This window comes from Mustela nivalis, assembly GCF_964662115.1.
Source record: "Mustela nivalis genome assembly, chromosome: 17".
Lineage (NCBI taxonomy): Eukaryota > Metazoa > Chordata > Mammalia > Carnivora > Mustelidae > Mustela > Mustela nivalis.
In genome coordinates, this window is record NC_139036.1 from 25,674,154 (window position 1) to 25,700,251 (window position 26,098).

The 26,098-nt window shown below is 52.3% G+C and overlaps 1 protein-coding gene across 3 annotated transcripts; it reads right to left on the reverse strand.

The window, feature by feature from the left end:
* Nucleotides 1-245: 245 nt before the first annotated feature.
* Nucleotides 246-25,154, reverse strand: MMP28 (matrix metallopeptidase 28). 3 transcript variants are annotated; one of them, XM_082707418.1, is made up of 8 exons: nucleotides 24,790-25,154; nucleotides 11,827-11,906; nucleotides 11,484-11,671; nucleotides 6,294-6,518; nucleotides 4,043-4,288; nucleotides 2,601-2,750; nucleotides 2,131-2,298; nucleotides 246-1,205 (listed from the first exon to the last, which is right to left on the reverse strand). In XM_082707418.1, the coding sequence occupies exons 1-8, from the start codon at nucleotides 24,898-24,900 to the stop codon at nucleotides 1,060-1,062; spliced, it is 1,314 nt and encodes a 437-aa protein (XP_082563544.1). In that variant the 5' UTR covers nucleotides 24,901-25,154; the 3' UTR covers nucleotides 246-1,059. The 3 variants fall into 3 exon arrangements, with proteins under 3 accessions (XP_082563544.1, XP_082563542.1, XP_082563543.1); XM_082707416.1 differs by having other exon boundaries at nucleotides 246-1,339; XM_082707417.1 differs by lacking the exon at nucleotides 2,601-2,750 and having other exon boundaries at nucleotides 246-1,339; nucleotides 24,790-25,028.
* Nucleotides 25,155-26,098: the final 944 nt, after the last annotated feature.

Here is a 26,098-nt window from a genome sequence, read left to right on the forward strand (position 1 = left end):
TTCTTGGCCGGCCAGCCAGCTCCTGGAACGCTGCGTGTGTGGCCTGAAGAATGGGGCCATTGTAAGCACCAGGCCTCCCCCAGCCTGCAGGGACCCCAGCGCCTGCAGCAGCACTGCCCTCCAGAGAGGCTCTATCCTCTCCCTGCCACCCCGGCTCCCCAGCTAGCCTGGGGGTGAGGAAGGATGGGATCATTTTGCTTTTTCAGGCCACCTCTCCCCATCACAAGGACTCATAGTCTGTAGTCTTGGCTTAAATGGAAAAGAATGTTGTTCCAGCCTCTCCAGCGTCCGTACCCCACCTGCTCTCACTGGAAACCATTCCAAGGAAGGCTGATGCCTGCTTTGGGGCCCACGAGCTGGGGGCTCCATTTTATTTCAGCCCCCCCCCCCCAAATGGCGCCCAGCAGGCCTGCATCAGTCTCCCTCTTGCTCTGGGTGCTGACCTCCCACTATAACCACCAAAGGCTCTCTGAGGTTGGAAATCCTTGCACCCAACCCACCCAAGTTTCCTGGGGTGAGGCTTCTCATTTAAAAAGACACAATTCTCCAAAAACTGAGCCAGGAGGTCCTGAGAGGAAGGAGACAGTCTTGCAAAGTGGTCCCAACCTCTCCATCGAGTTCTGCACCCTCCCTAGCCGCCCAGTGCTGTTGCCTCCCAGACAGAAGTGTACCTTTAGCAAAAGAAAAATCCCTAAGGCTTGGGGAGGAGAGTCCTTCAGGGGAAGGGCTGTAGGGTTGGAGACCCTTAATGGTTTCTCCTTGGATTGATCCCTTAAAGATCGATGTCTGAAGAGCACAAAGCCATTCTCCAGGGCACAAATGCAAACTTTCCTGCCTGGTCTTATGCAGGGAGGCTTGGAGGCTTCCAAGACAGGTCCTTCTCCTGGGGCAGAGGATACACGTTGGCCACGAGGGCACCAGCAATTCACTAAGGGGTGGGAGCATCAGAAGAGGGCGCCCCCCGAATTGGCATGCCAGCAGCCCATCCAGGGCAGCTCTGCGGCCCAGCGGCCCGAGGTGGTCACACGTAGTTTGGCCTGGTCAAGGCGCCAGTAGCGGTCATCTCTGAAGAAGATGATTGAACCATCCGGCCGTGGCAGGGCACCGCTGACCTCCTCGGGGACACCACCCCAGTCCCGCAGGCCTCGGGGGTAGTAGGGCTCCACCTGCAGTCCGTCTGGGGCCAGCACGTAGTAGCGGGCACCCTTGAACAGGACGAGTCGGCCCAGAGGAGGGAAGAAGAGGGCGGCGTCGGGGTGGCGGGGCAGGCCCCCTGCCCTGCACAACTGTGGTGAACCCCACACTGGCTTGGGGCCCCGGAACCTCCAGCATCGGCTCCCTGTAGGGCATCGGGAGAGCCAGGGTGAGCTGGTGGCTGTCCCCCTTTGGTCCTCCACCTCACCTCTGTCCCCCCAGACCCGTGTTCCCCCTCATGTTGGAGACCAACATGGTCAGTACTTGTGATCATCAAAATGGATCTCACAGTATTAGTAATTTCGTTTTACCCAGTTAAGGAGAGAGGGTGGTGGCCAACTTCCAGCAGGTGTCAGCAGAGGGCAGACAGCACTGCGGGGGGCATCTCCCTGAATGGGCAGTGGACCACAGGGAAGGCCAGTCACCACCCGTTTCTTCGGATAGTTCTATGAGGGCAGGGATTTCTCTCTTTTTCACGACTGTATCCCAACACCCCCAACTGTGTGTGATGCATAAAAGGCAATATTTGTTGGATGAGTGAAACTATTTACCCAAATATACTGCACACTCCTTGTGATATGTTTTAATCCTCCTTCCCCAACACACTTGGATTATTTTTCCCATTCGAGATAACTCAAGTCCAAGTGACAGGCCCAACCTCACACAGCCAGGATTCCAAGGAAGCAGGATTTTTCTGTTGGATTGAGGAGCTCAGGAGTGGTCCTCTGCTCTCCTCCTCTGTGGCCCTCCCACCCTTTCTCTCTGGGACAACCTCAACACCCATGCCCCGCAATCCATCACTGAAGGAACCTCCTGGTAGAGTTCCCTGGGGCCACAGGTTCAGAGTGGAATCGGGACTCCACCCCTCTTTTGACTTGGGAGAGAACACCTCCCTTCTCCAGGCCTCAATTTTCTCATCTGCCCCAAGGCTGGTACCTTTGAAGAAGTAGAAATCTCCATTGTCCAATGATACGGCAGCAGCCTCAATGTGGGGGGGCAGCCCCGCCCACCTTTCCTGTAGTGGGCGTGGCTCTGAGACGTTGCCATCCGCGGACACCTCCCAGAAGTGGCTTCCTTGAAAAATGTACAGTCTCTGTTGCCCATCTGTCCGGAGACAAGAGAGTTGAGTGACCATCAGCCTCTCCCTGCCTTTCTAGGGAAGGTGCTTTCCTAGAACCAGCTTCCCAGACTCAGGAGAGAGGATGTAGTGAGCACAGCTGGGAAGGCATGCAGGAGGAAGCAAGTGTTTTGCTTGGCATTGGCTTGCTACCCCTGCAGAATGCTTGTGGCTTGGGATTTCTGGATTTCTTAATTCTTAACCCCACCTCGTATTCCAGCTCTGGAGACCCCTAGAGATGTGGAGGAGGAAGGAAAAAGGCAGTGAGGCACAGGTGGGACCATCTTACCTACAGTGATGGCATCAAAGGAAGAGTGGCAATATTTAGGACCCTGGATTTCGGGGCGCCTTCCCTGTGGTCTGTGGGGGTCCCAGGCCTCAAAATCAGTGAACAGTTTTCCTGGGAGCTGGATGGCCACGGAGCCCCCCTGGGGCTTCCCTTCATGGGGAAGGAGAGAAGAGGGAGAGAACACACACTGGTTGGGGCGTGGTGTGGAGGGCTCAAGACCTCTCTTCTGGTTCCTTCTATCGTTATCTAGTTTGAGAAGCAGGGGGGTGGGGGAGTCTAAAAGTTTCCTTGGTTGTTATTAACCATAGCACTAAACTCAAAAGTCTTCTCTCCTACTGAACAGCCTGGGAAAGAGGCCTCTACTGAGCTAAAACTTGAGTGGCAGACCACCCAAAAGTCAGGCACTAAGAAGAGCAGAAGGTTCTCTTCCCTGAGTCCTGGGCAACAACACAGATGGCATGAGGGCAGAGTTCAGGGTCTGGGCTGCAATAGTTAGAGCAATCATAATAATTACATCATTATACTTATGAGAGTGAAGCAGGGTCCAGCAAGCTTGGAATTTGGCACCAGGTCCTGCATTGTGGTCTACAACTTTCTAGCTGTGTGACCTTAGACAAGTTACCTAACCTCTCTGAGCCCGGTTCTCCCCATCTGTGGACAAAGATACCTCATGAGTGTGTTAAGTGCCCGGCAGATAGTATACACTCACGAAGCAGCAGCTGTTCCGGATGGTTTCTTAGGCTACTGAGAAGTTGGTACCCCTACTAGCACAACAGCCCTGTGAGGTAAGCAGGGCCTCAATGATTATCCCCTTTCTCAGAAGGTAAAAATGAGAGCTCTCAGAGGGGAAATGCTTTGCCTAAGAGCAACTGCTTATCAGGAATCCCATGGTGACTTGAACCCAGGGCTCTGGCCCTGCCGACGCACTGGGCACTCTGAGCTGTGGCTGGCTGGGTGGCAGCCCTGGCCAGTTCATTCTGAAAGGGGTCGGGATAGGGGGGGTAACCTCGGCTGGGTCTACCTCCATACAGAGGCCCAGGCTTGGTGGGAAGCGGGCACCAGCCTCAGGGAGGGGGAAGGCTGGAGGAGGGCAAGAGGAGCAGGAACGTGGGCTGGGATGGGGGAAGAGGTGGGACCGGACACTGGGTCTGGGTGATGGGGCAGCGATGGGAGAGGAACTGCCGAGGCCGAGACTGGGGTTGGGCAGGACTGGGGAATGGAGCGCCAGGCAGTGCGGTGCGTGGGACCTGATTGGGATGGAGAGGCCAGGCACGGGGGGCTTTTTTGGATGTGAGGGGAGCCCGCGGCTTCGGGGTCGCGAGGGACCGTTGACGGGGAGGCCGGATTCCCACGCTTGGGGCGGGGGGCTCCTGCTCGCCGCGCGGGCGTGCGGGCCCCGGGGCTGGAACGGGGGACCGGCGGTGGGCAGGGCGGGGGCTCACCATACAGGCCCTGCACGGCAAGCACGTCGTCCCAGCTGAGCAGCGCGTCGCGGCCCAGCCTCTTGTAGTATGGCGCCATGAGCGCGCGCGGCGCAGGCGAGTGCGGCAGGCCGAGCGTGTGGCCGATCTCGTGCGCCAGCACCACGAACAGGTTGCGCCCGCGGCGGCGGGTCAGGGACCAGCGCTCGTCGCCATCGAAGTGCGCTTCGCCCCGGCGGGGCAGGAAGGCGTGCGCCAGGGCGCCCCCTGCAGGCGGCGCGGGGGGGGTGGTCAGTGGGAGCGCTACCGCCCGTCACGCCCCCCACGTTCCCACCTTCCCGTGCGGAGCCCCAGGGGTGGGTGTGGTTATTTTCAGCTGCACAATTTCCCTCCTCATGACCTGGCAGAGGTTCGAGTGGGCAGCCCTGAACCGAAGACTAGGCTGTGGGGTGTGGACGCCTGGGAGGCAGCGTGGTGTACAGACCCCATGGGTTTCCATCCCTGTTTCCCTGTTTACTAGCTATGTGACCTTGGGCCAGTCGCTCCCGCTCTGATCTGAAATGGGAATGATGATAATGAGCTGCTTCTTCCTCACGGGGTTGCTCTGGGGATTACAGAGGAGTGAGTCTCTATACGAGTAGATTACGCATAATACTTAGTGCCTAGCCCATGAGGAATGCTACACGGAAAGTATTTTCACAAAGATCTAGAATAGGTATATGGTTATCCCCGAGGTAGGCACGATGGGGCCCTCTGAATGTTGGTAATGTCGATTCTTGATCTGGGTGCTGGGTATGTTTATGGGTATATATAGTCTTTAATAAAAAGCACATTTTGTGTTCTTGCCTTCCTCTGTGGGGTCCCTCTGTGGGTCTCTACCTCCTCGCTCTAGTAGGAGTGAGCAGAGGGAAGGAACAGACAGGATCAGTGATGTTGGAGCTTGTGGCATACCCCGGGGGGCTTATCAGCTACACAATCCCAAGGCCCTCACATGTCACAATTCACTTTTTGCAGGGGCCACAGTCAGCAAAGGGCAGGGTGATAATGTTGGCCTAGAAGCCTGCGGAGGGCAATTCCTGCATTGCCTTCTTGGAGCCCAGGCCAAAGGGGATTGACTGCTGTTAGAGGAGAGTTGCCTGGGGTGAGAAGTCTCCGGGGATGGGGCCGTGTGAGTGTAGGAGGAATACATGCCTCCTGTTTTGAACATGCCTCGAGCTGTCGGAGCAGTGTTAGCCCTTTCGGTTCACTCCTCACAATAATCCTGGGAGACAGATGGCAGGTTTCAGAGAGAGAGAACACCTCAACTCAGAAAAGACAAAGCACCTGCCCAAGATCAGAGAGCTTTCTCCCAGTCCGGTATGGTCTTAGTCGCCAGACTCCAGCGGGGCACAGGAATGTACATTTCATGTAGATATCAGGGCTGACTGGAGTTACACGCAGGAGCACATATATCTTACGTGTGGATTCGTGAAAAGCTTAGATTTCTGCCAGTCCTATCCCCGGTCCCAGCAACAGGACCTGGACATGGACTTTGCTGGGAGTGGGCCTGATGTAAAGCAGAGCAGCGTGAGGGAGGTGAGGGCCTACATTCCCTGGAGTTCCCACTGGGGTGAAGGGGCCCAATCAGGGCTCCTTTCCTCCTTAGGGCATGGAGGGGGCTGGTGGGGTGGGAGGGTGATGCACAAGTAGCCTGCAGTCAGGTTCTGAAGGCCTGTGTTGGGCAGAATGGGAGGAGAGCAGGTTAAACTGCTGCCATAAGCCTTTTAGATTGGGGACAAACAGAAGAATTGGCTGGGTTGTGGGAACGCAAAGCACTTCTATGGTGGGTAAGGGACAGAACGCCTCTTACCCTGTGGCAGTGACTGTGGTAGTGGGTTTGGGGAGGGCAAGAGTTGGGTAGCGGTGGCCTCTGGATGTTTGTAGGGTGGTGGTCGTGAGAACATCCGCTTTTGGAGAACAGGGGAGGCACAGGTCTGTCTAGAAGCAGAGGATGGGTGGTGGGACCTCAGAAGCTTCTCCCAGAAAATACTCTGGAATTTGCAAAGCACTCTCCATGCAGAACCTCATCTTGCCATCCCTTCAGTCACGTGCCACATAATTGGGCAGAAACCATTGCTCCCATTCTACAGGGGAGGAGACTGAGGGTTCTTTGAAGGGAGATCCAGTTTGCCCAAGGCTGAATGGAAAGCAAAGGCCCCATTGCCCTCCCTAGACTGCGTCTCCCAGCTGGGTTCCCCTCCTGCCATGGGAGAGAGAGGCTCTGTGTCAGCACCTGGGCCATCAAAGGCATTGCCCAGCCCGTCGTTGTGGTCCCCTTGGAAGAAGGTGAGGCGGATGTCAGCGGGGACTGTGGCTGGAGCCTCCCAGAACTGCAGCGCTGAGACGTTGCTCCACAGTTGAAAGGCGGCACGCACGGCCCCGCGAACTGCCGGTTCCGGGAGGTGCTGTGGCCAGTTCACCAGGCGGTAGGAGAGGAGCTGCTTGTACCACTTGCTGCCTGCAGGCCGGAGAGGCCATGTCAGTCTTACCTACCTGTGGAGCCGGGGCTGGTCCCCAGGGACCCATATGAGTCGGCGTTGGCTCTCCTCCAGGGAGTCCTGGATTTGAAGGGGAAAGACACAGCCCTTGTCCTGGGAAGAGCTCATCTGGCTGGGGAGACACTGCTCTTGAGCCGACAGGACTATCCTGGTCCTAGAGAGTCCCCAGTCTAGTGGCTTGACCTGGGGAGGTCCCTAGGGGATATGTGACCTCTGCCCAGGAAAAGCCCCCAACCTAAGGAATCTCTGGTCCGGGTCTTCTTTCTCACAGCCTCCGCTGAACCTGAAAACCGTTCTGCATGTCTTGGTGGCAGCAAATCCCTACCCCTGGCTGCTGTGTCAGGGGGTGGAGGAGAGATGGGGCCGACAGGGCCACAGCTGTGACCCCCTCTCACCCCTTCCTCCCCTCCACCTCTCACACCCGCCTGCCCCTCCCATTCCAGTGCCGCAGGCCTGCTGCCCACCAGCTACCAAGACCCATTTATTAGAAGTTTTTCCCTGACCCCCTGCCCTCCCCCTCACTTCCTCAGGGATTCTGGAGAGCTCCAAGGTGTAAACAAATCAGAACACAGGGTGTGTTTTGTCACTCACTGAGAAATTTTTCCATCTCCACTTAGTTATGAGCTTCTATGCCTTTGCCCAGAACTGCAGTTCCTCCCTTGGACCTAAGACGCTGGCCTCTTGCCCAAGCCTCATGTCTACTGAGTCCCCCTGCAGCCCACAGCACACCCAGGACCAGGGTGCTTAGAAAGTCCAGATCCCGAGTCTTTCACGGGCTATTTCTGAGCCTTGCAAAGCTCAGGGGCTGAGACTGTGACCCCAGCTAAAACACTCACAGCTCAGAGCCAGGCCTCATGGGTCCAGGGGCTGCAAAGCTATCATGTGGTTTTTGGGGTCTCAGTTTCCCAACTGGATCACAGTTCCTGAGGTATGGGTGACAAATAGGCAGGCTAGGCCAGTGGGCACAGCCTTCTTTCTCCCTGGAGGAAAAATCGAAGGTTCAGACCACCTGCCCTTTTGCCTCTGGGAAGTCCTTGCCTAAACCAAGGCGGGGGGGGGGGGGGGGGGGGGGGGGGGGGAGGGCTAAAGTCATGGAAGGCTGGCCCCCTGCTTCTCCAACCTTTCTGCTCTGTTGTGGGGAAGTTGAGACGAGGGGAAGGGACCTGCCCAGGGTCACAGAGTGAGTGAGTAGCCGAGCTAGGCCCTGAGCTCAGGCCCTGACATCTGACCTTCCACTACACCACACAGGTAAGCAGACACATTTGTTAAGACTCAAGACTTATAAATTTGCCTGAATATCGCTCCTGTGGGTCAAAGCAGGGGCTCTGCTTGAGCTGAGATTCTCCAGATGGGAGGGAGGGTGGTCAAGAGCAAGGAGCTGAGTGCCCTTTCCCTCCCCCCCCCCCCCCGACGTGGGGGAGGGGAATGTCTTTTCTCCAACCCTGAGCCAAGCTCCATTCAAGGCAATGCTGCCTTCCCAGGCCTGTTTGGCCTGGCAGTCATCCAACCTCTCCCAGCCAGTGACCAACCCTCAGGGAGGGAAGAGGGAAGGATTCTTAGGAAGGGAGGGAGACACGGAGGGCGGAGGGAAGGCCTGGGATCCAGAGGAGACTCGGAGGGCTCTGGACTGGCTGCTGCGGGGCACTTCCAGACCCTGCTGGGGCTGACTGACTCCCAGACCCTCCCCGCCCACCTTCAAGCCCCCAGAAGTGTGAGAAAGCTCCTTCTGCCTCTTTGCCTCAGAGGGGGGCTTCACTCAGCCCGGCAAAAAAGGGAGAGGGTGGGCAGTTCTCTCACTCTAGCTAGGTAAGGTGGCAGCTTGCAGGATACAAGTCCTCTGTGAATGTGTGTGTGTGTGTGCCTGCATGCATGTCTCTGGAGGAGTGCAGGGAGGGCTTATAGGTACATGACTGAGAGAAAATGGATAATTTTCCTTGGGAGGGGTTGTTGGTATGCCTGCCAAAAAGGAAGACCCCCCCCTCACCCACCACCTACCCCCACTAGCAGCCTGAGGCCTCTCTCTGTCCTCTTCCTGAGGTAGGTCCTTACAGAGCAGGCTGGCTACCTGGGGCCCCATCCTGAATCCTGGCCCAGGCGAGGCTGGATTCTGCAATGACCCTAGGCCACAGAAGCACCTGGCAGTGCACCCCCCACGCCCTTGCCCTAAAATCCAAAAGGGAAGAGGGAAGGAAAAGGACGTGGGGAAGAGTGGACACCTAGACACCTTGCTTTGGGGAGGACCCTGGAGTCCTGACTCCCAAAAGGCAACGGATACTGTGGAAAAAAGGCTGGTCGGAATCCCAGCACTTCTACTCGCAAGCTTACAGAGCAAATTATGGAATCTCTCCAAACCTTGGTTTCCTTATTTGCCAAGTGTGGTTGGTAAGACTTACTTGTGGTGAAAACAAGAAGGCAAATGAACTAGCAGCTGCCAGGCACGTGGTGGGTGCTCGGTAAATGCCTCCTCCTGTCTCCTTCCTTTTCCACCCCGGGACCCCCCCCACAACGCACTCCAGCTCCATGGGGGACTAAGGGGGATTGAAAATCTCCCCTGCAGGCACACCTGCCAGACTGAGCAAATAAAAACATGGAACACCTGGTTACATTTGAATATTAGATAAATAATGTTTTTGTATAAAAGTGAGCACAAAGCAATGATTTGCTGCTCATCTGACATCCAGATTTACCTGGATGTCTTATATTTTAACCGGCAACCCTACCCTGGAACCTGACGTTGTCAGGAGAGCATTCGTCCACAGAGTAGACAGTCACTGGCCTAGAAATCCACATCATTTTTACGGCACCCACCCGTGTTCTGGGGTTTCTCACATGTGGCATCTCACTCAGGCCTCCCAGGGATGGGAAGGCTTGGCCACGCTCTGGCTCTGGTTCTGGGGAAATTTCCTCAGGTCTTTGTCCCCTTAGTTTGCCTCTCTGTAAAATGAGGATAATGATGGTCCTTATCTCCTAGAGTTGTTATGGGATGACATGGCTTAACCCATTTAGAACCACACTTGGCATATCATAGATGCTCAGGAAGGGTCAACTGTTATTAAACACATTCTCCAAAGGAAGGCATAGGAAGCGTTCAGTGCCTGCCAAGCATACAGCTCCTTTCTAGGGAAGGTCTTCTCACTCGGGGTAAAAGAAGTGAAGCTGCTGTGGTTCAGGTTATGAACAAGAGGGGAAAGTCTCCATCTAACCTGAGCCACTGCTATCTGAACTAGGGGTCACGGTCAGACTGACATGGGGCCAGGCTAGTTGCGCAAGGCTACCAAAGATGCCTTTGCTGGAATCTCTGTTCCAAATGGATGCTCCAAATTGAACAGCGCCAAGTGGGTTCCATCAGCGACTCCCTGGAGAAGGCAGGAGAAGATGCTGCCAGAAGAAAGGATCTAGGATGCTCAGGCTGTGCCTGGATGGCCCAAGAGGCAGCATCCCAACTCTCTGGGAGACCGCCTGTAGCTGGGAAATGCCACTGCTGAGGCTGTGTATAGGGCCGCCCCACCTTCCACTGCCAGCCCCTTCCCCTTGCTGATCGGGGCCCATTTCTACTTTGCAACCAGAAAGGGCCTATGTCTTAGATGAGGAAATGGAGCATGACACACTGCCGATCCCAGAGCCCCAGCTCCTGGAATGCTGCCTCCGCTCATGCTACGACTTTCTTCTAGCTCTGTGGTCCAGAAACACGGTGGGATGCAGAACATGTGGATATCAAGGACTTCTGGACCCCAGCGTCCAGACCCCATTACTTCTATCCTCCAAGAGCTGAGGGGAACGGCCCACAGCTTCCTTCTGGATCAGCAAAGAAATAAAAACGACCTATGAACCTTGTGTTCTGTTCACAAGGGATATTGTTGGTGCAAGCAGCTAAGGCAATTTAAGAGGCAATGGCCCAAAGTGCTCATAGTAAACTTGGTTACAGATGAAAACCTGACTCGACAGCCCCATCTTGTTAGAAATCCTAAAAACTGCAGAAATCAGTCAGAGAAAATTAGACTTAGTACAAAGAAGATGTTAAAATTAAACACAGGAAAACTTGATGGTGATGAAGAATTGAGAGAAGAATCAGAACTTCATAAATCTTAGGTCCGTAACATTTGATCCTAGAAGACTGAATCAGGACAAAAGGGAGGAAGAGGAGGTGAAGAAAAGATAAAACAAAAACTACAAAAGGAGAATCACAATGGTAGAAACCCCGATGTATACAATGAGCAGTGATGAAATGTCTCCAATAGGCAAATCCACAGAAACAGAAAGCAGATGGGTGGTTGTCAGGGGCTGGGGGAGGGGGCAAAAAGCAGGGGAGGGGGAAGGGAGAGGGGAAAAGGGAAGGGAGTGACTGCTAGAGAACATGGGGTTTCTTTTGGAGGTGATGAACACGTTCTAGAATTGGATTATGGTAATGGTTGCACAATTCTGCAAATATACTAAAAACCACTGAGTTGTACACTTCCAATGGGTATATTTTATGGCATGTGAATTCTGTTCCAGTAAGGCTGCTCAAAGCATGCTATAGACAAAATAAAACTGACTGGTAAATCACATCTTTGTTGAATCACTCTTACGAAAAAAGAATAAATCCCGACGAGAACAACTTTGGGAAAACACAAGGCAAAATGCTGGCAACAGTTCACAGCGTAACCAACTGACCCAGGAATGAAGGGGACTCGATGGGGCTTGTCCCGGGAAACATCGGCATAATGAAAATTCATCCATGTCTGTAAAATTCTGATTTAAATGTCTGTGTTCCCACACATGGCCCTCCACTTGACCGGTCCTGTTCACCCGCTGCTCTCCCCTCTCCTGTCCTAGGGAAGAGGACACTGACAAAGCCCAGTCCCAGGCTGGGCTGGTTTGTCCTCTGGCCGTGGGACTTCTGGGCATCGGGAATCCCAGCTTAGCTAGATTTCAACAGGGCTCACCTTGCTTTGCAAAGCGTTTCTTACGCCTCATTTTGGCCCGGCGTCCGGCGAACAGGGCACTAACCCTCTCGGTCCAGGCCGCCTGACTGTCTGTGTCTGCCACCCCACAGCGGGGCCGCATCATCTGGCGCAGGGTGGCAGGGTCTAGCGTGCCGCTGATGGGCAGCTGAGATACCCACTGGAACTTCCTGTCAGGAGGAATTGAGATAAAGGAGCACAGCGGGAGGGCGAGGAGTGGGGGTGAGGGCAAAGAGCTTCCCAGGAGACAGCGGGAGGCTGGCGGAGGGGGGAGGGGAGGGAGCAATGCAGTGTGACCCTCTGGCACCCCCAAATCCCCACATACCTGATGGCGTTGCTGAATCTTGCCGCGGTGAGGTCTTTGGGGACCTGCTCATGGAGATATCCATACTTCTCCAGAAATGCCTGGCGGGGAGAGGAGTGTCAGTTTTCCCACAGTGTGGCATCCTCTTCCCTCCCTTGGTCTCCGAGGGTTGAGGGTCGGTGGCACATGATCAGGCCCAGTCCCAATGAGGTCTATGAGCTCTAGGAGAAGGAGTCCTGGGACCAAAGCCAGAAGGACATAAACTCCGTTCCAGCCCACCATTGACGAGCTTGATGGTCTTGGGCAAGTCACTCAATGGGTCCAAACTTTAGCTTCCTTAATTCTCAAACTGACCGAGCTGTCCCTCCCCAGAGTATTTCCCAGCACAATCAGGGATCGGAAGAGGCAGGCTGGATGAGCAGAGTTAGGGGCTCTGGAATCACAAGCCGGCCTGGGTTTAAATCCCAGTTAGCAAAAACTATTTCTCTAAACGGCAGGTTTCTTAACTGTAAAAGGGGCTTAGAAACAGTACATAACATACAGGTTTTCTGGATGAGGCTTGATCACAATAGAGTGTACAAGGCACTTAACACAGGGCCTGTCACTGGGAAGGGGCTCCAGACAGAGCAGTTTTATAAGTATAAATGTGCGCTCAGCTCTGCTCCTGAAACATCTCACCTGTCTGGGGGGTGCTCTGTATTAATCAGAAGTTGGGCCAGTCACCTGCAGGCTCTGCCATGCCTGGCTTGGGAATTAATTTTCTCTCTATTCTGGCTTCTTCCTAAACAATTCACCTACCCCCAAATGCAGACACATATAAGGCCCTAGGAACGACAGATGCACTTGCCCTCAACTCTATGGTTTGTATAAAAACTCGTCTCCTTAGAAAAGTTGTTTATGGGGGCACCTGGGTGGCTCAGTGGGTTAAAGCCTCTGCCTTCGGCTCAGGTCATGATCTCAGGGTCCTGGGATGGAGCCCCACATAGGCCTCTCTGCTCAGCAGGGAGCCTGCTTCCTCTTCTCTCTCTGCCTGCTTCTCTGCCTACTTGTGATCTCCGTCTATCAAATAAATAAATAAAATATTTTTAAAAAAAGGTGCTTATGGGGGGGGCACTTGGGTGACTCAGTTGGATAGGTATCTGCGTTCATCTCAGGCCATGATCTCAGGGTCCTGGGATTGAGCCCTGTGTCATGTTCCCTCTAAGCCGGGAGTCTGCTTATCCCTGTCCCTCTGCCCCTCTGCCCCGCTTGTGCTTGCCCACTCTCTCTCTCTCTCATTCTGTCTCAGATTAAAAAAAAAAAAAAGTGTTGAGGGGCACCCTGAATGGCTCAGTGGTCTGAGCCTCTGCCTTTGGCTCAGATCGTGATCTCAGGACCCTGGGATCAAGCCCTGCATCAGGCTCTCTGGTGCCCCTCTCTCTGCCTACTTGTGATCTCTCTCTCTGTCAAATAAATAAATAAATAAATAAAATCTTAAAAAAAAATAGTGTTGGAAACTGAGGGTTGCTGGGGGGAGGGGGTTTGGGAGAAGGGGGTGGGATTATGGACATTGGGGAGGGTATGTGCTTTGGTGAGTGCTGTGAAGTGTGTAAACCTGGTGATTCACAGACCTGTACCCCTGGGGATAAAAATATATGTTTATAAAAAAATAAAAAATTTTAAAAAAATGGGCAAAAAAAAAAAAAAAATAGTGTTGGGACACATGGGTGGCTCAGGTGGTTAAGCATCTGCATTTGGCTCAGGTCATGATCCCAGGGTCCTGGACCAGGATTCCCACACCAAGATTCTTGCTTAGTGCAGAGCCTGCTTCTCCCTTTGCCTGCCTTTCCCTCTGCTTGGGCTCTCACACTGACAAATAAACAAATATTTATTTAATATAAATATAATATACCATAATATATAATAAATAAATAAATAAAATAATAAAATCTTTAAAAAAATAGTGTCGGCTCAGGTCATGATCTCAGGGTCCTGGGATCGAGCCCTGCACCAGGCTTTCTGCTGGGGTGGGGGAGCCTGCTTCCCCCACCCCCTGCCTACCTCTCTGCCTACTTGTCATCTCTCTCTCTCTCTCTCTCTGTCAATTAAATAAATAAATAATCTTAAAAAAAAAAAAAAAGGAACTTGCAACTTCCTCTTTTCAGTCACTCATTTGTGAATTTATACAATGTACGATGTACACCGTCAGGTACAATGACCAACAAGCCTTGTGGATAGAGACGGATGGTAGAAATATGGACCTCAAGCAAAGGAGGCAGTTTGGGTGCTATAAAGAAAAGAAATTGGGTGATGTGATTGAGAATAATTTTTTTTTAAGATTTTATTTATTTTTTTGACAGAGAGAGATCACAAGTAGGCAGAGAGGCAGGCAGAGAGAGAGGAGGAAGCAGGCTCCCTGCTGAGCAGAGAGCCCAATGCGGGGCTCAATCCCAGGACCCTGAGATCATGACCTGAGCCGAAGGCAGAGGCTTTAACTCACTGAGCCAGCCAGGCATCCCAACTGAGAATAATTTAAAGAGAGCTTTTCTATCAGGGAGGTCAGGGAAGGACCCTGTGAAAAGATGATCTTTAATGTGAGTTGTGAAGAATGAGAAGTGCTGGCTTGCAGCGAGGTGGGAAAGGCTGTTGCAGGCGGAGGAGCATCAGGCCCAGAGCCTCGAGCTAGGAACCAGGGTGAGGGCTCTCAGGAACCGAGGAAGGCTAGAGCGCAGTGAACGTGAAGAAGCAGGGCATGTGATGAAGCCGCAGGGAGAGAGGCAGAACTGCCACCCAGGGTGGGGAATGGGAACCTTCGTTTAGTCCTGATCAGGTGGCCTGACTGTGAGGGCTGACAGAAAGAGAGTAATCCGGGACGGCTTATGTTTGCCTTGGAGGGTGAAGCTAGAGACCATGTAAGGAAACCAGAAGAGGGGCAGAAGGGGGTGGATTAAAAATAAGATACACACTCTGATGTCAACCGGCATTAGTTGTATGATCCCGGAGCTCAAGGGAGAAGCCAGAACCTTCCATCATGTGATGGCAGTGGACCCGGATGTGACCCCCCCCCCCAGGAAGTTAGTGTGCCTAGAGAACATCTCATGGCCCAAATGCCTTTTCGCCCCCCATGCCCTTATACACCTAGAAGCTGCTCTCTCCGCAACCACGTGTGTGGAGGCCATTGGTGAGAAGTGTGGGACTCATCATCCTTACCTCTCACCAGCCCTGCCCTTCGGGGAAACAATGCGCTTGGCTCCCTGCTTGCCCTTGTCCCTGAGAAAGCCTCATCGATGGATGAAAAGAAACGTCACCTTGGCTGTTTAATTCTTATACAGACACATATCGTCTCTCCATGGTTAGCCCTCCTGGCTGTGTTACCTATGGGAAATCATTTTCTGTCTTCCTTGTTCTCTTACTCACTTTTCTTTGCTGCGTTTCTTGAATCGGCTCCAATCGCGGCTGCTGCCTTAAGGAGAAGGCGCAAATTGAGAACAAAACCAGACACGAAGAGCCAGGATGGGCAAGCTCCTAAACCTTTGCAAATATCCAGCTTGGGCTTTGTGAATTTCATTATATCCGCCCTCAGCGACCTCCACACCCACTTCTCAATAAAGCCACTTTCCACAAGGAACCCTTGTTCTAGACAAGGGAACACTTCCCAAGTCCATTTCGTTATTTTTCTATACTAATTTATTCGTATGTCAGTACTATTTTCTTTTTCTCCCTTTCCAAATTTGCACTATTGGGGGAGGCATAATGGATTAAAGGAGTTCTAGTGGCTTAATCTGGAAAACCATTTATTGCCCAAAATAGCGTGGCATCATGGAATAGCCACCGGGCTTGGAATCAAGAATCTGTTCCCAACCCTTACTCTGGGTGGCCAGGGACAAATCACTTAGCATCTCTGATGTTGCTGCTTCTTTTTCTTCTTCTTCTGTTTCTTCACTTGCAATGGGAAAACAAGAATAAACCCACAGGATTCTCCGAAGGATTTTAATTTATTTTATTTTTAAAGATTTTACTTATTTGTTTGTCAGAGAACAAGCAGAGGGAGCAGCAGGCAGAGGGAGAAGCAGGCTCCCTGCTAAGCAAGGAGCCTGATGCAGGACTCAATCCCAAGACCCTGCAATCATGAACTGAGCCAAAGGGATGCTTAACAGGCTGAGCCACCCAGGTGTCCCAATTCTCAGGAGGATTAAGTAAAGCAATGCCTATCTAGCATACTTAGTAAATATTCCATGAACAGCTGACCTAGTTGATTTACCTTAGTAGAAAAATTAAGACTTTCAGAATACAACCCGTCTGTAAGATGGGAACTGCTCAGAACCAGGCGGTAACAGCTCTGTTCTCAAGTCAGCTCTACCTTAGACTTGCCCCGCCCCAGCCAAGTGCCTGATTCTCTTCTTGGCTCCTCCCCTTCCCTTGGTGCGGATGGGTAGAGTGGCTTTCTAAAGGAAGTTGGAAATTCAGTGTCCCCTTTGAAGCTGATTTGCTGAGTGACTTAGGAGAGACTGGGTCACAGGCTAACAGGCTGGCACTCCCTGTGCTCCTCCCCCCAAACCCACCCATCCCTTATCAGAAAGTTGGCTCTGATTCTGGAACTATGAAGCCTTGGACAGAGCAGAAGGGAGGGGATATTGACTAGCGGCGTCTCCTGTTTCCTGGCTGGGCTGCCGTGCATGGTACTTTGGCAGGCAAGGTGGCCTGGAGGGCAGGATGAGGGTGGAGGCTTTTTTGAGGGGTCTATCAGAGGGGAAGTCCTGGGCCTCTCTTCCTGACTGGTCTCTGGCACCCTGTGGGTTGCAAAGGCAGAGCTGAATTCCCAGGAGGCAGTGTGAGAGTGTGAGCATGAGACCAGGCCAAGAATGAGAAAAATTAATTTTAAGAATTTGACATTTTGCATTTCCATAAAAGCACTTAACTATTTTTTTTTTTTTTAAGATTTTACTTATGCATTTGAGGGGCGCCTGGGTGGCTCAGTCATTAAGCATCTGACTGTGGCTCAGGTCATGATCTTGGGGTCCTGGGATTGAGCCCCGAGTTGGGCTTCCTGCTCAGCGGGGAGCCTGCTTCTCCCTCTCCCACTCCTGCTTGTGTTCCCTCTCTCGCTGTGTCTCTCTGTGTCAAAGAAATAAAATCTTTTTAAAAAATATTTTATTTATTTATTTGTCAGAGAGAGAGAGAGCACACAAGCAAAGGGAACAGCAGGCAGAGGGAGAAGCAGACTCCCAGCTGAGCAAGGAGCCCAATGGCGGGACTCCTCAATCCTAGGACCCTGGGATCGCAACCTGCGCTGAAGGCAGATGCTTAACCGACTGAGCCACGCAGGTGTCCCATAAATCTTAAAGAAAAAAAAAGATTTTATTTAGTCACTTGAGAGTGAGAGAGAGAGAGAGAGCACAAGGTGGAGGGGAGTGAGGGGCAGAGGAAGAGGGACAAGCAGAGTCCCCACTGAGCAGGGAGTCTGATGCAGGACTCCATCCCAGGACCACGGGATCATGACCTGAGCTGAGGGCAGACCCTTAACCGACTGGACCAACGTGGGGCCCCTCAGTCAAGTATTACAATAGCAATTACCAGAACTTAAGGATTCCCTTTCATCTATATTATTTTTTTTTTAAAGATTTTATTTATTTATTTGAGAGAGAGACAGTGAGAGAGAGCATGAGCAAGGAGAAGGTCAGAGGGAGAAGCAGACTCCCCGTGGAGCTGGGAGCCCGATACGGGACTCGATCCCGAGACTCCCGGATCATGACCTGAGCCGAAGGCAGTCGTCCAACCAACTGAGCCACCCAGGCATCCCCATTTATATTATTTTTAATACGAACATTCATATTTTTAATATAAACATTTTAAAATTACATGTAGGAAGGGGGGGCCTTCATATCCTCAGGGCTGCGTGCTCTAAAGTTCTGTTGGGTGAAGGCCGAAGCCCCATCGCGGGCTGAGGGGGAGGCATGGTCGAGACACGCTCTGCTCCTGCAGCTGTCCCTAACCCTCTCTGTAAGCCCATCTGCCAAGCCTCCGTTTTCCTCCACAAAGGTGACAGAAATGGCCTGTCTGCATGGGAGAAAGGGGGGTGGGGTGGGGCAGGTGACAGCATGGTGAAGGGGTCCCAGAAAGAAACACGGGACGAGGACGGGGAGCTCCTGTTTTCATTCCAGCTCGACTACTATTGCCTTGGAGGGTCATTTCCCTTCCAGGCTGGAGCTTCCCTAGGGCTTGTCTTATATTCTCTTAGGGACCCCCTGAGCTCTCCCTGGGGTCATGCCCGTCCCTCTGCACGGAGGCTGTATCCTGGCTGCTCCCCTCTGCCTTGCAGTTCCAAACACAGGCTTTTCTCTTTGCCCCATTCTCCACCCATCCTCTCTCCCAGGGAGGCTAAGGCTTAAGCTGAGTGGAGAGGAAGCTGCAGGACCGTGCCCTTCTGTGATTCACCCTACTCAGGCCTAAAAGCTTGTGACAACCTGCCTCACCCACTTGGTCAGGGCTGAGGCTACTTCCCTGGGGAGTGGCCTCTGAAAAGTCCTGGGAGTGGCAGTGGTGTCTGAGTAAAATGAAAACGGTTCTTCCTGGGACCCAGAAAGCTGAGTGGAATCAGAACCCTTGAGGTTCTGGTCCCGCATCCGTCCTGACTTGTCATGGGAAGGTACGTAGAGCCCAGCCCACTCAGTGCCCAAGGGATGGGGAAATTTCTGGCCATTGTAGCAATGAAGTGTAGCAAAATAAATTGAGGCCCAAGTCAAGAACTCTGAGTCACTGGCCTGCAGGGCAAGAGCCCTGGGCTGTGTCTCGAGTTTTATTCCTGTGCTACTAAGAAGTGTCTGTCCTTAGGCAAGTTCTGTTCCTCTCTAGGCTTCTGTTTATTTCTTTACTTACTTACTTACTTTTTTTTTTTTTTTTAATGTTTTATTTATTTGAGAGAGAGAGTGAGCATGAGTGAGGGGAGGGTCAAAGAGAGAAGGAGAAGCAGACTCCCCATTGAGCAGGGAGCCCGATGATGTGGGGCTCCATCCCAGGACCCAGAGATCATGATCTGAGCTGGAAGCAGATGCTTAACCAACTGAACCACTCAGGCACACCTGGGCCTCCATTTCTTCTTCTATAAAATGAGAAGGTTGGATTAGAGCTAAAATATACTCCAGCTTCATCTATTATCATAGCCTTGCTTCTGCAGCTGATTAGCTGTGTGAGCTATGGCAAAGTTGCTTAACCTCTCTGTGCCTCAAAGTGTGACATACAGGTAAGAATGCTTTAGCTTTCTCACAGGAGTGTCGTGAAAATCCAGTAAGAAGACAAGATGCTCTGGGAAAGCTTTATGACAGTTGTCTCATTAAAAATGTTGTTTTCCCACTATAGTCACAGAGCTTTACTGCTGGAAAGGAAGCTTGTTAGGTAAGTCTAGGAAGGGCAGGTCTCAGAGTGGCTGTGACACCCTTCATAATCAAAGAACTGCAGGAGCAAAACCAAGAGAGGAAATCTCCAGCAGACTGCCTGATGAGCCGAGCATGGGGGCCGACATGGGGTTCGATCTCCCCACTCTGAGATCATGACCTGAACTGAAAGCAAGAGTCAGGTGCATATCCTACTGAGACACCCAGGCGCCCTGAGACCAAGAATTTTTAAATTGCAAAAAGGCAAGATCGTGCGGAAATCATGTTGCTCTACCTATGACTTATTCTATCTCATGTTACATTTCATTATGATTTTAGTCTTTTCATAGTGACTCTACGTGATTGTCTTTGTCATTCAATACATCTTGAGCACTATTAGCCAAGTCAAGATGCAAGGGATGATAGCTGGCGTTCTGCCTTGGCATGTTCTATATATAAAAATATTTTTCTGGTAATCAGGAACATGACAAGTCCTTGACTAGTATAGAATTTTTAAGAGTTCTACACCTTTGACCTTCCCAATCTCCTTGCATAAACATAGGCAGAACAGGCGTTGCTAATCCCATGTTAAAGATGAGAAAAGTAAGTCTCAGGGGAGAAAGCAGAGTTTTGCTAAAGGCTCTCAGGGGAGCAACAGAGCCAGTCCTTGAGTTCAGATCCTCTGATGCTTATCCCAGGACATCTTATTTCACATTCAAACAAGTAACTCAGAGGATTTACAACTGGAGGCACAGGGGCCAGATGGCTCTCCCTACTGGATGCTCAAATGAGAAAAAGGTAAAACTGGGGATGTTTCTAGCTGAACTCCTTCTGTCTCCTCTGTAAGCAGGTCCAGGGCCAGAGCAGAGGAAAGAAGCTGCTTCGGTGGTGGGCTCTGGCTTTCAGTAGAGGCTGGGATCACATCTCCCATCACACCCCAAACAGGGCATCTGACAAGCCACAGGTGTGCAATGGGGCTTAAGCCTGTTCCTTTTGCTCTCTGGCTCTTGGGTTCTACTGAAGGTCTAGGGGCAGTGGGACCAGCTGGGACCCTTCCCTTTTATTGAGAGCAAATGCCTCCCTTTCCCTCTGTCTGACTCCCTTTATCTTCTCCTCCTTTCTCTTGTTCCTAGTCTCATATTCACAAAGTTCTGTGTGGGTGTAGCCTGGGTAACCTCTTATCCCCACTCCTTTCATTTTTTTGTCCTTAAGGAAGTTGGAAAAGATTAGCTGGCCAGTCTCCATCCAGACTGCTCTTGTACTTATTTCTCAGGCCAAATACTTGTACTGTGCGGACCCATGGTCCTCACTACACTTGCAGGGCTACATGTAGGGCACAAAATCAGCTGTCCACCCATCTCCCCACTGTGGTCATGCTTCCCCACCCAGCTTTTGCCAGATCCCTTGGTTTTACAACTGGTTTGACAACTGCTTTTCCACCAGCTCGTGGTCCTCTGGGACCCTCCAGAGCCTCTTCAGCACTTCTGTTCACTCTGCACCCATGAGTCACTCCTCCGCTCAGCTCTTGGGAACAGCTTCCACACCCGGGCTTCTGGGTTTCTGAGTTCTGACTCACAAAAAGTCAAATGAATGGCTCTGGGTGTGAGAAACAGACACTGCATCTGGGGGTGGTTACTCCACAGAAGCTGCAGTGTTTCCCTGGAGAGACGAACTAGCCAGCTCCTTGCTGTGCTGGCGTACTGGGAGGAGCTGTGCAGATCTGCGTAGACCACCGAATGGAAGGTAGGTCCTGACATATCCCCTGGTGTTTAAAGAGGGTCCAGGGGAAACACAGTAGGTAGCTCCCCAGGGACAGTCCGTGTCACCCAAGTACAGGATAGGGCCTGATTGCGAATGGGAGGGGGGCCAAGGTGATGAGGTCAGCGTTAACTCTCAATCTTGCAACTCAGCAGTGGAGGCCCTTCCTCCCCACTAGCATCGTGAGCAGCCCTAGTTTTCCCAAGTGGGCAACAATGAACTCGTTCATAATGCAGCTTTGTAAGTGGTCTGTCTCCTCCCAGGCAAAGCCCACTTTGGAAAACCCTCAACTTTATTGTTTTGTATGCATACAAGAGACACACACTGGCAGGCAGGCACACAGGGCACAGGGAACAGGCACACAGGGCAAACAGAGACCTCAGAACACAGACACATACAGACAGACAGACAGACAGACAGAGACACGCAGGCAGATGAAACACACACACGCACACACAGGTGCCGGCATACAAACATACCAAAGCCAAAGAATGTTAGCGCAAAAAGAGTCCCTGAAGAAGCTTGACTCTTACTTTACAGAGGAAGAAACTGTCGCCTGCAGGAGGGTACTAGTTTAAGATCACTCAGCTGGTTTTTAATGATATCTTTCTTTCTCTGTCCTGAACTCTGCACTTTGCCCATAAGCTCAGCAGGAGTGCTGTGCTTTGCTTGGGGTCTAGCTCTCTGCACCCCCGTCAGGGCATTAGACCTGAGCAAAGAGCCGGGGTGATCATGGGGCTCACTTTTGTGGTTTCCTTCTGCGGATGGTTGTACTTCCCCAAATGACCACAGTGACACCTCCCATTCCCATGCTCTTTTTACAGTGACTTCAGCGTCCCTGCCACCAACTGTGGGGTCTATGTTCCCTCCCCTTGACCTGGAGTGTGTGACTTGCTCCAGCCGGTGGGGAACAGCAGAAGGGATGCTATGAACTTCGTCAAATCAGATATGAAGTCATGCTTGTCCTCGCTCTCACACACTCTCTCTCTTTCGGAACACTCATCCTGGAGACCCAACGACCATGTCTGGGCCCAAACTAGCCCACCTGGAGAACCCATGTGGGGACACCCCCAGGAGAGAACGTTGGCCCCCAGCTGACAGCCAGAGAGGTGAGTAAAGAGCCTTGCGATGACTCCATCCCCCAACTTTGTAGAGCAGAGACAAGCTGCCCTCATGCGCCCTGTTTGAAATTCTGATCCACAGTATCTATGAACATAATACATGTTTGTTTTACTTCACTAATTCTGGGGTGATTTATAATGTTGTCATAGTAACTGCAACACCATCTCTTAGGGATGATAGCTCTGTGCTGCCTGTTGTCCGATGCTGAAAATAGTTGCCGTACATATTTTGTCCTATGTTATTGTTCTTGGAGAGCTAGTCACTGAACCAGTACTTCATTTTATTTTATTTTTTTACAGATTTTTATATATTTATTTGAGAGACAGAGCAAGTGAGCATGAGTGGGGAAAGGGGCAGAGGGACAAGTAGACTCCCCACTGAGCGGGGCTTGATCCCAAGATCCTGAGATCATGACCTGAGCTGAAATCAGACGCTTAACCCACTGAGCCACCCAGGTGCCCCGACCAAGCCGGGACTTAAGTCTGAAGCTCTATTCTCTAAAATAATGATAAAGATAATAACAATAACAAGAATATTGAGAGCAGCTTCCTTTTGACTGTTTGCTATGTACTAGGCACTGTGCTAAGCATTTTACGCACGTTATCTCAATGAAACCACACAGCAGTCTTATGAAACAGACATTGTTAACCTCCATTGTACAGAGAAGAAACCCAAGGTTCAGAGAGATTAAATGATTCACTGATGGTTTGCACACACGTCTGTCTGAGACTGAAACTCATGCAACTGACCATTTATAGAAGCGCATATAGACACACTAACACCACCGAATTGCATATGTATACATATGTATGTACATGCATAGGCATATAGAGACACATACACATTTCAAGTTTATATTTCTTGTTCTCAGAGCTAAAAATTCCCATCCCCCAATTATGTTAAAAAGACTGCAAGAGACTCAATCTGCTTAGTATTATGCTTCCCAAGCACACCCCAATATAAAATTCTCTCCATCTGGGGCCACCACAGGCATGGGCGGCAGAGAGATTGTCTCTGTTCTCCTGCCAAGGATTGCCTGGGACCCGGACTTGGGGGGGAGGTGGGGCGGTACTCTTAATAGGACTTGGCTTGGTAGAAGGAAGCCTTCTCCTGGGGCCGTGAGGACTGTGTACTTGATGTTGTAAGATTCTAAATTCAGTGAAACAGAGTGACTCCCAAGTGTGTGAAAGCAGAGAGTCAAAACAAGAGACCATGCTTGGAAGCGGAGGTGGTGGCCCCCATTGTTGAAACAGGGTCATTTCCAAATATCCCAGAACAGTGATAGGAGCTGGCTGCTGGAAGGAAGAGCCATTCCGTTCCGTAAGGGCTTCTTCATTCTGGAGGTTTCTTAGATTCAGCATGCCAACTTCTAGGGAACGGGAATAGGAGGGTACTGAGAAGTTCTGGACTGGCAGTTTTATTATTATTTTTTAAGATTTTATTTACTTATTTGACACACAGAGAGAGACATCAAGAAAGGGAATACAAGCAGGGGAGTGGGAGAGGGAGAAGCAGGTCTCCCGCTGAGCAGGGAGCCAGATGTGGGGCTCCATCCCAGGACGCTGGGATCATGACCTGAGCCAAAGGCAGATGCTTAACAATTGAGCCACCCAGGCGCCCTTGGACTGGCAGTTTTAGAGCAAGAATGAGACACTTAGGGAGCAAGAGTCTCAGAGCAGAGCGCCAGGCTGAGGAATTTAGAACTCCTTAAAATAGTGGAGACCCCAGGGTGCCTGAGTGACTCAGTGGGTTAAAGCTTCTGCCTTCGGCTCAGGTCATGATCCCAGGGTCCTGAGGTTGAGCCCCACAACGGGCTCTCTGCTCAGCAGGGAGCCTGCATACCACCCCCCCCCCCCCCCCCGCCTGCCTCTCTGCCTACTTGTGATCTTTGTCTCTCTGTCAAATAAATAAATAAAATCTTAAAAAAAAATAGTGGAGACCCCAGTCCTAATCTTGAGAATAGATAACAACACAGAGATGCTTCTTTGGGGGAAGAAAGAAGTGATACTCATGTATTACAATCACCTTTATCTGGAAAATAGATACCCCAAATAGATCCCCGTCCCTGCCTCCAAAGAGCTCCCCCTGTGAAACCTAAAACAAGCAGGTGAGTCCCGAGCAGGACAATGAAATGAGAAGTGTTTAAGCTTCGCCACCACTCCCTGCCCCCTTTCTCAAGTTTAGTCCAGAAGCACTGTTCCAAAGCTCCTTAGAAGGAGTTCTTGGGACTCTAATACTCTTACCCATTTTACAGGTTAAGAAACTAGTGCCGAGCTTCGATGCCGCCTGGCTCAAGCTGGGCAGTGGCAGCCCCAGCCCAGTGCCGTCTCCTGTGTCCCGGCCAGTCAGCGGTATCCGCTCCACCTCACCCATCTAGGGGGCTCCGCAGCCTCCGGAAAGGCTCGGGGCATCCGATGAATGAACTGCCAAGTCTCCGCAGCCTAGGCGGTGACGGACAGTAGACTGCGCCAAAAAGGGGTGCAGGGGCTGTCTCTCTCTCAGCCGTTGCCCGCCTGTCCCATCTTGTCGCTCCCTCCCCACCCCCCGCCCGGTCCGGAAAAATCAATGCAGATCCCGGCGCCTGTGTGGTCCCAGCTCTGGCACGGGGGAGAACGCTCCCTCGGCTCTTTGTGTGCGGACAGGGAGAAGGTAACGCAGATTGCCGGCTCCGATGAGACCGCCCAGTGGCCCGACTGCAAAGTTCTGGAGGGTCTCTAGCACGCGGCCCCCTCTCTGCCCCGCACGCATCCTTTACCTCCGCCTCCCTGCGCAGCTCCTGGCCTCCGCGCTCGGAGAACTGGGCGTCCAGGCCGCCCCACAGCAGTAGCGGCAGGGCGCGCAGCAGGAGGCCGACACGCGCCGCCATCTCGCCGCCGCTCCTGCCGCGCGGCGCGGGCGCGTGGGGAGTCCACGCGCGCAAAGCTGCTCAAGGCGGTTAGCGGCGCCCGGGACCCCCTGAGTGCTCTGGCTCTGCGCCGCCCCTCCCCGCTGAGTGGGAACGCCCGGGGGCGTGGGGTGGCTCGCGGGTGCTCGGGCTCCAAGCGCAGGGCCGCCCCTCTGAGGGCGTCGCCGGGAGCCGGCCCGAAGTGGTGCAGCCTCGGCAGTGCCTGCCTGCGGACTGTCGGCCCCGGGACCCGGAGGGCAAGGGAGGAAGGGAGGGAGGAGGGGCGGGGGCCGGGTGCCGGCCCCACCCACTCCGCCCCGCCGCTGGAACGCACGGCGGTCGCGGAGCCTCTTCCGCAGGCTCCACAGCCTGGCCCGATGCCCACCGCCGCCCTGCCCACCGGTTCTCTTGCCAGCCACCTCCAGCTGATCCGGATCTCTCCGGGGAGGGCTGGGAAGAAGGGTCTCGCGGAGACTGTAGCTACCTAAGACATCGATCTTGGAGCGTCCTGGCCTGCCCGACGGTCACATTATTTTAGCCAGGCTGGCAGGTCGAGTCCCCTGGCTATGAGAGAAGGACCCCTGGATTGGGTCCAGAAGAATGGGGTTTCAGTTCCAGATCTGCTTCTTTGCTAGCCCTGTGAATCCTACCTCCATTACTTGCTGGCTGTGTGGTCTTAGGCAAGTCACTCACCCTCTCTGAAAGTATTTTTCTCACCAGTAAATGTCGATAATAAGAATACCAATATCATATGGTTGTAGGGAGCATTTAATGATAGAATAATGTAAATGAGCACTGTACCCGACTTCGTGCGGTATGCATAAGTGGTAGGCTGCCGCTTTGTGACTTGTGGCAAAGGATTTAACTATTTGGAGCGTCTGGTTTCTCATCAGTAAAATGAGAGCAAATGATACTTAGTTCCCAGAGTTGCATGGAGATTAAACGAGAAACTGAGGGTAAAGTGCTTGTCTTTATGCATTCCGCAGTCTTCAGAGAAGGTGGAATGAGACGATTTGCCTAAGAGCCTTCTCTAAACTCGCCCTGAGCAGAAGTCGACAGTTTTCATTAGCTGCCTTCGTCACTGCGAGCAGGGTGCTCTCTTCGGATATCAGTTTGCTAATGTGAAATGCAAATGGCACAATGACACAGACCTCTGGGGGACTGTTTGGGGATTCCACGA

Excerpts from the sequence above, each read along its gene's own strand:
- MMP28 (XM_082707416.1), bottom strand. The coding sequence starts at position 24,900 with ATGGCGGCGCGTGTCGGCCTCCTGCTGCGCGCCCTGCCGCTACTGCTG. Across the intron at positions 11,672-11,826 it reads AGATTCAGCAACGCCATCAG|GAAGTTCCAGTGGGTATCTC; the intron begins GTATGTGGGGAT and ends TCCTCCTGACAG. Across the intron at positions 1,340-2,130 it reads AGATTTCTACTTCTTCAAAG|GGAGCCGATGCTGGAGGTTC; the intron begins GTACCAGCCTTG and ends GATGCCCTACAG.